This window comes from Stegostoma tigrinum, chromosome 7 (assembly GCF_030684315.1).
Source record: "Stegostoma tigrinum isolate sSteTig4 chromosome 7, sSteTig4.hap1, whole genome shotgun sequence".
Taxonomy (NCBI): domain Eukaryota; kingdom Metazoa; phylum Chordata; class Chondrichthyes; order Orectolobiformes; family Stegostomatidae; genus Stegostoma; species Stegostoma tigrinum.
Genome location: NC_081360.1, coordinates 83,582,147 through 83,594,484, shown reverse-complemented (window position 1 = coordinate 83,594,484; position 12,338 = coordinate 83,582,147). Strand labels below are relative to the sequence as shown.

At 40.8% G+C, this 12,338-nt stretch overlaps 1 protein-coding gene across 2 annotated transcripts in view; it reads right to left on the bottom strand.

The window, feature by feature from the left end:
* acvr2aa (activin A receptor type 2Aa) overlaps window positions 1-12,338 on the bottom strand; it is a 150,365-nt gene that overhangs the window by 7,820 nt on the left and 130,207 nt on the right. For both annotated transcript variants that reach the window (XM_048533984.2, XM_048533985.2), the window contains 4 exons: window positions 11,457-11,602; window positions 8,326-8,440; window positions 6,218-6,356; window positions 1,089-1,219 (listed from right to left, as the gene is read on the bottom strand). In XM_048533984.2, the coding sequence (XP_048389941.1) occupies window positions 1,089-1,219; window positions 6,218-6,356; window positions 8,326-8,440; window positions 11,457-11,602 (531 nt within the window). The remainder of the gene's footprint in view (window positions 1-1,088; window positions 1,220-6,217; window positions 6,357-8,325; window positions 8,441-11,456; window positions 11,603-12,338) is intronic.

The window sequence follows — 12,338 nt, the reverse complement described above, 5'->3', positions numbered from 1 at the left end:
TCTATTTTAAGTGGACTGACAGGTGTGCAATGAGGGAATATTGAAGTTTAGGGATCAAATTAAAGGGTTATCGGGAGACAATCCTGAAAATCAACCCACCGATCACAAACTTATATTTGCACATTTGGTTCTTTAGGGAACTAAAACTTTGAAACAAATAGAAAGAAAGCCAGGTGTAACCAGTAATTTGACTGAGATGGGAATGGAACTAAAGCAGATCAAAAAATCAGGATTATGACATGGATGTGGGTACGACATAGTTAAGATCACAGCTAGGAAAGAGTGGGGCACAACCCAGAATGTAACTGGACCAAGTTTTTTTTTTGTAATTTCAGCGAGAAGTAGAGATTAATTACAGCCAAAATATTTAAAAATTAGCTGCAAGACAGGACCTAAAAGAAAGGCAAATTTCAGCAAGAATGGGGCCCTGGCAGGAAGTGGAACAGACTCAAGGGCTGGATACAGATCTCTCATTTTTAATGTTAGAGTATGTTCCAGCTGGACCAAGGCAGAGCCCTTCTAAGCAAATAGTAAATTGCCTAATATATTAAAAGCTGAAGATTTTCAATATGCCAAATATTGTTTATATTTTGAGTCACAGACTACTCAAAAAGAAGAAGAAGTGGGAGGCAGACTTGCATGAAATCACTGATCAGAAGACCACAGCTCCAGTGTGATAAAGTAAATGCTGGTATACAGTTCTGCTATCATAAAATACCAACATTAAAGGAAAACACAAAGATTGTAATTTGGAAGTAATCTTAATACCATAACCACCCATCTACATATACAGACAATCAATTACTGGCACATTCTCCCACGTAACAGAATACTTGATAAATGAACTTGTGTAACTTTAAAAAACAGAAATCTGTTTTCAAGTAAATAAAGATTTTATTGTTTGGTGACAGAACTGTGCAGGATTGGATCAGAGGTTAATTACCGTTCGTGTTTTAGGTTAGAAAATAGGATAAAACGTCAGCGATTTTTATCAGTTTTTAAAAAAAAGTGTGAGGACTTGAGATGGGCATACTAAAGACCAAAAACTGATCTTGAGGTTCAAATGATTTGTAAACAAATACACTCACTGGATGTTTCTGCCAATGTTCTCTAAAAACAGGTCTCATCTTCTTATGCACAACCACTTCTTGCATATCTTCAAGGGATGGATGCTGTCCAACTTCCTCTTCAAATGGTAACATGTATTCATCCACTGGACCTAAAATGTTAAATAGATGCAAGAACCTATTAATTGTTAATTTCTAAGTGCTGACAAAGTAGTGGCAGAAACTGTCCTTGAAATTTAGTTTGGTTTAACACTGATAAACAGTAAAACAAAAACTTGGAATAATTTATCATTCAGGATCACTAACATTTCAAGAAATTCAACAGCTAGAATTAACAAACTATGCCTCAAGATTGTATCTTTTAAAAAAGACACTTCATTATTTATATGATATTAAACAACGTTTAACTATTAGAGACTATTAGTTCTCTTTCTACTGCCTAGATCACCCCCTCCCCACACTGAACAGTTTCCTTATTTTCACAAAATCTCAAAGGCAAATTTATGTTCCTTAAAACTAGCCAAAAGACCACACTCAAACATAATTCTTAATATTACAGCTATTTGTCAAAGGTAAGCAGCACACAGACACCTGCCCTACACAGTTTCGTAAGCTAACTTTGCTGACTGTCTTCTGCGTCAAGATTCCACGCAGACCACTGTAGGATTCTTCCCGTAATGCTAAACTATAACACAATCTTTCTGATAGTGCTGCCTCAATACCAAAACTTAATTACAGCCACTAATTCACTTTCTACAAAATGATCAATGAAGTTATTATTTACTTCGGTTGAAATAGAGGCCTAACTGAATATCATCTCCCAATCCAGTGAAAAGCAGTCTTCAAAAGAAAGCTGCAAGTCCCTCCACCTGTTCCAAAATTACTCTGCCTAGTTCTGTCAGCAAATAAACAAGAATAAATTAAACAAACTAATCTTCTATGAAAAGTTCCATCATTTGGGATGATTCAAACAGAACTACAAATTAAATGATCTACCACCAATGCAATTCTTGTTTTATATAATTCATATTCATTTTTATGTATAAAATTTATAATTCTTTTTATTTATAATAGAGTTTGATAATTGTCTAGAGTTTCCATACTTGCTAGCTCTGAAGTCTTAAGTCAGTACGGTATGAAGTTTTACAATTTGTAAGCTGGATTCAAAAGTAGATATAACTGCATTTATGAGTTTCGCTTATGAAGCTGGCATTTTTAAATTAAAGTCATGTTGTCACAGGCTTAGTGGGCCAAACGGCCTGTTCCTGTGGCGTATTTTCTTTGTTTTTTGACTATTAAAAGGCAAGTGTCCTGTATGCCGCCTTAACTACTCTATTAACCTGTCCTGCTGCCTTCAGAGATTTGTGAATAAGAACCCCAATATACTTCTGTTCCTGAGAGATAATGGGAACTGCAGATGCTGGAGATTCCAAGATAATAAAACGTGACGCTGGATGAACACAGCAGGCCAAGCAGCATCTCAGGAGCACAAAAGCTGACGTTTCGGGCCTAGACCCTTCATCAGAGAGGGGGATGGGGGGAGGGAACTGGAATAAATAGGGAGAGAGGGGGAGGCGGACCGAAGATGGAGAGTAAAGAAGATAGGTGGAGAGAGTGTAGGTGGGGAGGTAGGGAGGGGATAGGTCAGTCCAGGGAAGACGGACAGGTCAAGGAGGTGGGATGAGGTTAGTAGGTAGCTGGGGGTGCGGCTTGGGGTGGGAGGAAGGGATGGGTGAGACGAAGAACCGGTTAGGGAGGCAGAGACAGGTCCTGTCCCCACACCTCCTCCCTCATCCCCATCCCAGGCCCCAAGATGACATTCCACATTAAGCAGAGGTTCACCTGCACATCTGCCAATGTGGTATACTGCATCCACTGTACCCGGTGCGGCTTCCTCTACATTGGGGAAACCATGCGGAGGCTTGGGGACCGCTTTGCAGAACACCTCCGCTCAGTTCGCAACAAACAACTGCACCTCCCAGTCGCAAACCATTTCCACTCCCCCTCCCATTCTCTTGATGACATGTCCATCATGGGCCTCCTGCACTGCCACAATGATGCCACCCGAAGGTTGCAGGAACAGCAACTCATATTCCGCCTGGGAACCCTGCAGCCATATGGTATCAATGTGGACTTCACCAGTTTCAAAATCTCCCCTTCCCCTACTGCATCCCTAAACCAGCCCAGTTCATCCCCTCCCCCCACTGCACCACATAACCAGCCCAGCTCTTCCCCCCCACCCACTGCATCCCAAAACCAGTCCAACCTGTCTCTGCCTCCCTAACCGGTTCTTCCTCTCACCCATCCCTTCCTCCCACCCCAAGCCGCACCCCCAGCTACCTACTAACCTCATCCCACCTCCTTGACCTGTCCGTCTTCCCTGGACTGACCTATCCCCTCCCTACCTCCCCACCTACACTCTCTCCACCTATCTTCTTTACTCTCCATCTTCGGTCCGCCTCCCCCTCTCTCCCTATTTATTCCAGTTCCCTCCCCCCATCCCCCTCTCTGATGAAGGGTCTAGGCCCGAAACGTCAGCTTTTGTGCTCCCGAGATGCTGCTTGGCCTGCTGTGTTCATCCAGCCTCACATTTTATTACCATACTTCTGTTCCTCTTAAGTTCCTAGAGTCCTGCCATTCAGTGAGTACTCCCTTGTCTTGTTTCTTCTTCCAAAGTACATCAGTTCATATTATCAGAGTTAAATTCCATATGCCACTGATCTGTCCAATGCGTTCACATCTTCCTGTAACCGAAGACGTTCTTTCTCACGATGAACCACCCAACACATGGCAAGATCTCTGTATATCAATACTTCCTTCTTGCTTTAGACCTTCTAAAATGCATCACCTCACATTTGTCTGGATTGATTTCATCTGCCATTTCTCCACCCACATCTTTAGCCTCTGGCAATCCTCCTCACTATCCGCAGCTCCCCTGCTGTGTGTCATCCACAAAGTTACTAAATCGGACTACCCATTTTCAGAACCTTAGATACCTATATTCTCCTCCAGTCATTTATTTGTATATCAAACAACTGGGGTTCCAGCACTAATTTCTGCAGAATACCACTGGTCACAGATCTCCAGTCAGAAAAACATGTCTCCGCTACTACCCTCTATCTTCTAATGACCAAGCCAGTTCTGTATCCATCTTACCAGCAATCTGCAGTGAGCATGTGACTTTTTATGTACCAGCCTGCCAAGAGAAAGGTTCTGCGAAAGTCCATGTAGGCAATATGGTCCCTGCTTTCATCAATCACCTTTGTCACTTGCTCAAAAAACTGTTTGAGAGACACCATCTCCCTTGTACAAAGTTGTGCTGCCTACTGCTTGTGAGTCCATATTTTACCAAATATGAATAAATCCTGTCCTTAAGAATCTTCTCCAATAGTTTCCCTACCCTGATGCAAGGCTAACCGGCCTACAACTTCCCAGATTATCCCTGTTGGCCTTCTTAAACAAAAGGTAGAAGACTGAATCTTATTCAGTCCTCTGGGACCTCTCCTGTGACTAAAGCATCAGAGTTATGCACCACAGTAACAGATCCTTCAGTCTAACACATTGATACCGACCAGACATCCCAATCTAACAGTCCTTTTTGCCAGCATTTAGGCCAGAGCGCTATAAACACTTCCTGTTCACAAATCCATTCACACCCAGCCTTTTAAAATGTTGCATTTGCACCCACTTCGACCACTTCCTTTAGAAGCTAGTTCCATACACGTACCACCTTCTACACGGAAACGTTATCCCTCATTTCCTTTTTATGTCCTTCCCCACTTCATCTTAAAATCGAGTTTTGAACACTCCCTAACCTAAGAGAAAAAGCTCGACTATTCATCAGACACATGACCCTTATAATTTAAAAACCTTTATAAAAGGTTACCCCTTAGCCTCCAACACTCCAGGGGAAAAAAAGCCCCAGCCTAGTCAGAGATAACAAGGTGTAGAGCTGAATGAACACAGCAGGCCAAGCAGCACAGAGGAGGAGGAAAGCTAACATTTCGGCCTAGACCCTTGTTCAGAAATTTCTGAAGGAGGGTCGAGGCACAAAATGTCAGTTTTCCTGCTCCTCTGATGCTGCTTGACCTGCTGTGTTCATCCAGCTCTACACCTTGTTATCTCAGATTCTCCAGCATCTGCACTTCCTACTACCTCTCTCCCCAGCCTAGGATGCCTCTGCCTATTACTCAAAACTTTTTGAAGATCTTTTCTGCACATTCTTAAGTTTAATAACATCGTTCCCGCAGAATGGCACACAGAACTACACACCATATTTCAAGAGTGGCCTCACCAATCTCCTGTACAGCTACAAAATGACATCCCAACTCCTATACTCAACATTCTGACCACAGGCAAGTGTGCCAAACGCCTTCTTCACTACCCTGTCTACCTATGACTCCACTTGCAAGGAACTGTGCACCTGCACCGCTAGGTCTCTCAGTTCAGCAAAACGTCCCAGAGCCCTACCACTATGTTTGTAAATCCTACACTGGTTTACCTTTCCAAAAGATACCACCTCGCACGTATCTAAATTAAACTCCATCTGCCACTCTTCCGCCCATTGGCCCAACTGATCCAGGTCCCTTTGCACTCAGATAATCTTTTTCACTGTCCACTGCGCACCAATTCTGGTGTCCTCTATAAACTATATTTCCCATATTCACATCCAAATCATTTACATGAATGACAAAAAACAGTTGACCCAGCATCTATCCTTGTGTCAGATCATTGGTCACAAGCCTCCAGTGCAAAAAGAACCCTCCAACACCACCTAGTCTCAAATGAATTTTGTACTCAATTGGCTATCTCCCTCTGGACCCAAGTGATTTAACCTTACTGACCAAGTCGAGTTTGTAGAGCTTTCTTGAACACTTTGCTGAAATCCATATACATGTCCACTGCTTTGTCTTTTCTTAAAAAAAAGGACGAATACGGACATGGGCCATTTGAGCTAAATAGACCACTTCTATACTGTGACTTCAATGTATTTAAAATTTTTTGAGTGGGTATGTATGAAGCACAAGGAAGAATTCTACAGGAGGAGGCAAAATACAAAGCTTCATGATAGATTTCTTATGTACATTTGAGTTCTACTCAGAAGAATGAGATTAACTGTTACAATTAAGATTATAATTAAAAAAACTAACCATCTGCAGCTGTACACCGTGATGCCAATTCCCACAGCACGAGACCCATAGAGTACATGTCTATCCTGAGGAATGCGTCACGCTGGAAATTTATGGCACCTTCCAATACTTCTGGAGCCATGTACCTTCTGGTGCCAACCTTACATGAAGAGAAAACTATGCTTTAAAAATCTGCAAGACGCCTACATTGGAAAAAAAAGTTTCTATTGATTCAGTGTAACATCTTCCAGCCAAAGAATCACATCAGAATGGTAGTTATTATCGTGTAAGCAAATTGAGTAGCTATTGTGCTCACATCATGGTCTCTCACACAGCAATCAAATATATGTATATTTTTATACTGTGTTGGTTGGACAACATATCTCCATCAGATAAAAATGTTCAAACACTCTTCCTAAATCTAAGAACACTTCCATGCATACCACCGAATAATGAAGATTCCCAATAATGCATTATGCTAAGTCACATCAAACTACATGTATGTTTTGGGTAGTTTTTTTTGGCAACATGAGAAACTGACCAGAAAGGAATGAAAAAGGACTTCAAGGCTCTGTTCTTATTGTAGTAATGATGTGAAGCTGTCAGTGATCACTGTTATCACAACACCTAAACTAACAGCAGCTTTAGGAATTTGTACAGGCAGAAATTTTGTATTTGGAAATCTTGCAGAAATGTAGATTAAGTTCAGAAATAAGTAACACTTCCGTCTTTCAAATCTCCTCTGGAACCAACTACTAAAATTACATTTGCAGACGTTTCGTCACCATTCTAGGTAACATCATCAGTGAGCCTCCGACGAAGCGCTGGTGTTATGTCCCGCTTTCTATTTATCTGTTTAGGTTTCCTTGGGTTGGTGATGTCATTTCCTGTTCTTTTTCTCAGTGGATGGTAGATTGGCTCCAAATCAATGTGTTTGTTGATGGAGTTCCGGTTGGAATGCCAAGCTTCTAGGAATTCTCGTGCGTGTCTCTGTTTGGCTTGTCCTAGGATGGATGTGTTGTCCTAATCAAAGTGGTGTCCTTCCTCATCTGTAAGGATACGAGTGATAGTGGGTCATGTCGTTTTGTGGCTAGTTGATGTTCATGTATTCTGGTGGCTAGCTTTCTGCCAGTTTGTCCAATGTAGTCTTCGTCACAGTTCTTGCAAGGTACTTTGTAGATGACGTTTGTTTTATTTGTTGTCTGTATAGGGTCTTTTAAGTTCATCAGCTAATACGGGATAATTTAGCATGGCCAATCCACCTAATCTGCACATCTTTGGACCGTGGGAAGAAACTCTCACAGACATGGGGAGAATGTGTAAACTCCAAACAATCATTCAAGAGTGGAATTAAACCCGGGTCCCTAGTGCTGTGAGGCAGCAGCACTAACCACTGAGCAACCGTGTTGGGCCTCTGTGGGCAGCTTTCTTCAAGGTCACTGGCGAGCACCGTTGCATCACTGCTGATTTCAAGATACACAAGTACAGGTACTGTTATGCACAAGCTGAGAAAATATAACCATATCATGTACTCTGAGAGAGTGGAATTAGTCTAGTTCCAATCAAACATACTGACGCCAGAATCCCAAAAGACATTGGAAGATATTTTGACGGCTGCAATTTCCTGGTTGAACTCCGGAGCTGCTCTCAATATCAGGGTAACACTGAAGTTGCAGTTCCCATTGAAATTAAGAATCACATTGTATCTTCATTCTTCTGATGTTGTTAGAGTAGTTGAGGGGAAAGGAGACCCAAAATTAGAGACTGCTATACGTATAAGTAATATAATGTGAGATTTGGGAGAGTTCTCACAAAATAAATTTTTGTTTGTGAAGGTTTTAGGGATTGAATCCTACCAACAAACCAGCCAAGGTATCTTGAGAAAAAAGTTCCTATTCTGCACCAATAATAGTCCTCCGTCTGTTTTGAAAAACAGCTCAAATGTACTGTGGCATTTAATCATTTCACATTTGAAGCACACAATGGGTTGTCAAATTAGAGATAATTCAACATGGCATTTGTGAGTATATTTTTAAAATAGCTTTGAAACATATGGAAAGTCAAGCAGTCATGTTTTACCAAATTTCATACAGAAATTCTTGATTAAAAGTTATTTTGACAGTTCATACCTGGCCATGAGTATCACCTGCTGACTTCCCAGCTTCAAATCGCAAAGCTAAACCAAAATCTCCTATACAAGCGGTGAGATTGTTCTTCAGCAACACATTTTTACTTTTGAAATCCCTGTTCAAACCAGGCAGAAATACCAGTTCTTACAAAATAAACTAAAAGAAATATCATATCAGCAATTATTGATCACGAGCACACATTTACTTCTTGAAGTAAAAAACTTGCTTTATGCAATACCTTATGCTGCAGAAAATTTATACATAAGACATTATTTTGAAATGCATAACTTGCATATATAAACATGATAGCCATTTTACTAACAGCAATCGTATGCACGGTAGGCTCATTTTCGAAAAAAACTCATCCATGGGATGTGGACACTGCCGACTCAGCCAGTATTGATTGACTATCCCTAATTACTGTGAAGAAGGTAACATTCTTGAGATATTAAAGACTTTTAGGGTGCAGGGACACCTCTGGTGCTGAGAGTAAGGAAACAATATTGTCCAAGTCAGGATGGTGTGTGGCTTGGAGGGTAACTCACATGGCTATCTGCTGCCCTCATTCTTCTCGGTGGTGGAAGTCACAGGTTTTAAGGTTAATTTTAAAGCATCATGGGTGAGTCAATGAAATGCATCTTGTACAAATAGTACACACTGCTGCAACAACCACAACCATCTTCCTTTGCTTAAGAATATCAAATCACCAAAACGTACTTCTGATCTCCACCGACTTTAGTCTTCTTGTTTTAGTGACAACAGTTGGAAAATAAGCATTGGAGGGGAAATCAGGGCATTCTATTCAAATATCTTCAGGTATTTTCTACATTCACCTAAACCTATTGGAATAGGTAGTCAGGACCTTGGTATAATACCCTACCCACAGCTGTAGGAATTGCATGACTGCCAAGTGAAACAGAAGATTGGACTTTCATTAACAGGATATGAAGCTCAAGTTAGGCAATTTCCTGACTTGTCAGACCCATCTCCATTAAATGGCCATCACACACAGGGACAGGACCAGGATCACATCAGGCTCACCAAGGACAGAAGCAATTCAGTGGTAACTAGAGTGTGTTAAGGCAGACTGGTTAGAAGGCCCACTTCTGTTCTCTTGGATTTATCCCTCAAGTTCACAGCCACATCCCATTCCCTCTTCATGTCCATTTATCCAGTAGATAACAATGAGCTATATAATGAAAGAGGGAACTTTGAAACGCTTACAAGAAAGAACACCTGTTCAGAAATTTGCTTTGCAAAACGTAATTGGCGACTTGGTTTCCGTTTGCAGCTGTCACATGGCTCTTTGTAGATGCTTAGCAGAGTATCAAGACAGTAATTGGTTTGCTTAGTAAGGATCCGTTCTCGCATGTGCAAGTGGCTTTTAATTATGACAGTTTTAAAGTTTTAAGAAGAATATATCAAGTTAGGTCCAGGCACAACTGTTTTCAGCTACTTTATCAAAAGCCTTCTTTCATCATAAGACATTAGTACATTCATTGATTATTGCACAATATTCAGCACCATTTGCAATTCCTCAGATACTGAAGCAATCCATGCCAAGTGCAGCAAGATTCGAACAGTATCCAGGCATGTGCTGACCAGTGGCTACACAAATTCCAGGCAGCAACCATCTCCAACAGAACAGTCTACCATTCCACCTCAACATTCAATGGCATTGCCACCGCACACCCAATCAACCAAACTTGTGGCTACTAATGATTAGAAACTGAACTGGACTAGCCAAATAAATACTTTGGCTACAAGTACAGGTCAGAAGCTAGAAATCCTGCAACAAGTAACTCATCTCTTGAAGCCCCAAAGTCTGTCCACTGCATATAAGGCGCAAGTCAAAAAGGTGATCAAATAATCCCCATTTATCATAACTGCAGGTCCAGTAATGCTTCAGGAAGAGTAAGGGCAATGCAGCTCACTTGATTCGCACCAAATCTACAGTTTCAGTCCTTCACTCTTGACACACAGTAGCAACCGCATGGACCAGCTACAAGACTGCTCCTTCCAAACCCACAATTACATCAAGCAGGACAAGGGCAACAGAAATATGTTAACACCAATACTAGCAAACTTCCCTCCAAGCCCCTCGCCATCCCAACTTGGAACTGTATTGGTATTTCTTGACTGTTGCTGAGTCACAACCTGGGTTCCTGTCTTTAACAGCACCATGGGTATGCCTACATCAAATAGACTACAGCAGTTCAAGGTAACAGCTCACTATCAACTTCTTAAGGGCAACAGGGATAGGCAACAAACCTGGCAGTTGGGAAATCCCACATTGTTCAATTAATCAAACGAATTATTCTTTCTTTGAACTCTTCCTTTCAGTACCTGTCTGTTCATTTGGTTAAGACATATGAAATCAACTAAAGATTCTGTAGTTGAAACTATAAACAGCAGTGTCTGATTTATCTTTTGTAAAGTAAGAGCAACAATATTTTTCAAGACTTCTGAATGGATACTTTGTTCACAAGCATTTTAAAGTTTGACACTGTTATTATACATCTCATTGCTTCTTGAAGAGTGAAGAAAATTAGGGACACTCTTCATTGAAGAGTGCAAAATAGACAAGTGGGCAGCAAGGACAGGAGGCATTGGTTTTAAACTCATCTTCTAGAAAGTTTCTGAATCTAAAATTTGGTTCAAAACTCCCAAGAGACACAATAAACCACAAAGCATAAAGAAGCAAGCCTGACTCCATACAAATTGCAGGCAATTGAGGACTTGATGCTTATCCCTGCAATGGTACTAGCGAGGTCTGAAGTACAAGAGACCGGGTCACTAACCCTGCCCTCATCCTGTGCCAGTGAAAACTGCTGCAGCAAGAATTCCAAATTGGTTCCTGTCCAAATTTTAAAAGCCTCCATATTGGCCCAACTCCAGAAAATCCAACCCACTTTGACAAGACTTCGAGCATGGCTGGAGGGCATCATCTTAAGACTCTGAGATGAGTACACATTCAACAGAACTAAGAACAATGGCAACTCAAGAAAGGAAACATGATGATCAAACAGTCTGAATATTCAATTCATAGATTTTGAACTACACTCCACATTTAACGATTATTTAACTAAGCTCAGAAACAGGTCCCAAGAACATCAATTAGCCAACCATACCTGTGAGCAATAGCGGGTTTGTGTCCATCTTTTAAACCAGGCTTATCCTCATGGAGATAAGCTAGGCCTCTTGCCATGCTCTCAGCGATATGGCATAATTCATTCCAAGTAACCACATTAGCTTTTAGATAATCTGTCAAGGAACCCTGAAAGGAAAACAAAGCATGTACTTTTGGTAAACACAGGTTTCAAATGAGAGAGATCTCGGTTCCCTAATTTTCTTCTTACTTCTAATATGTAAAGTGATGGGCAAGATGTTGATCCAGATTACTCAGATTTATTTCCAAAATATACTTTCTTCACATTCATTTTTAAGTCAGACCTTTTTGTTTCCTATAACACAAAATTATTCTTCAGGCCACAGGGAGAGTCAACAAAAAAAAGTAAATTTGAGTTTCTTCAGTTGTACCTTGCAAAAACTACAAATGCATGACCTACTTTCTAATTCCGTGCAGAAATTATTGCCCCACTTGGCAGCCCCTTCAGTTTCCAATGGTGCACTATGAAGCTAATACAAGTCAAATAGCATTAATCATTAAACTTTTTCCATTCTACTTTTTTGAGAGTGCAAAACAAAAATCTCAAGAAACAGAAATGTTGGAAATGCTGAGCTGGTCAAGCAACATCTGGAGAGAGAAACAGTGAGCGTTTCAGGTCAATGATAATCATTCATGAAATTGAGTGAGATTCAATGAGATTAATCTGAAGCTGATATTGCATGTGATAATGTTGACTAAGCTCCAGACCAATTCACTTGCTCCAAGCAATTAGTGATTCAGTCCCATCTTATAGTTAAATAGAACACAAGATGAAAAATTGAGACAATATGAAACTATACATGAGAAAATAAGAATTCCATAATGTTTCATCGCCACACTGAGA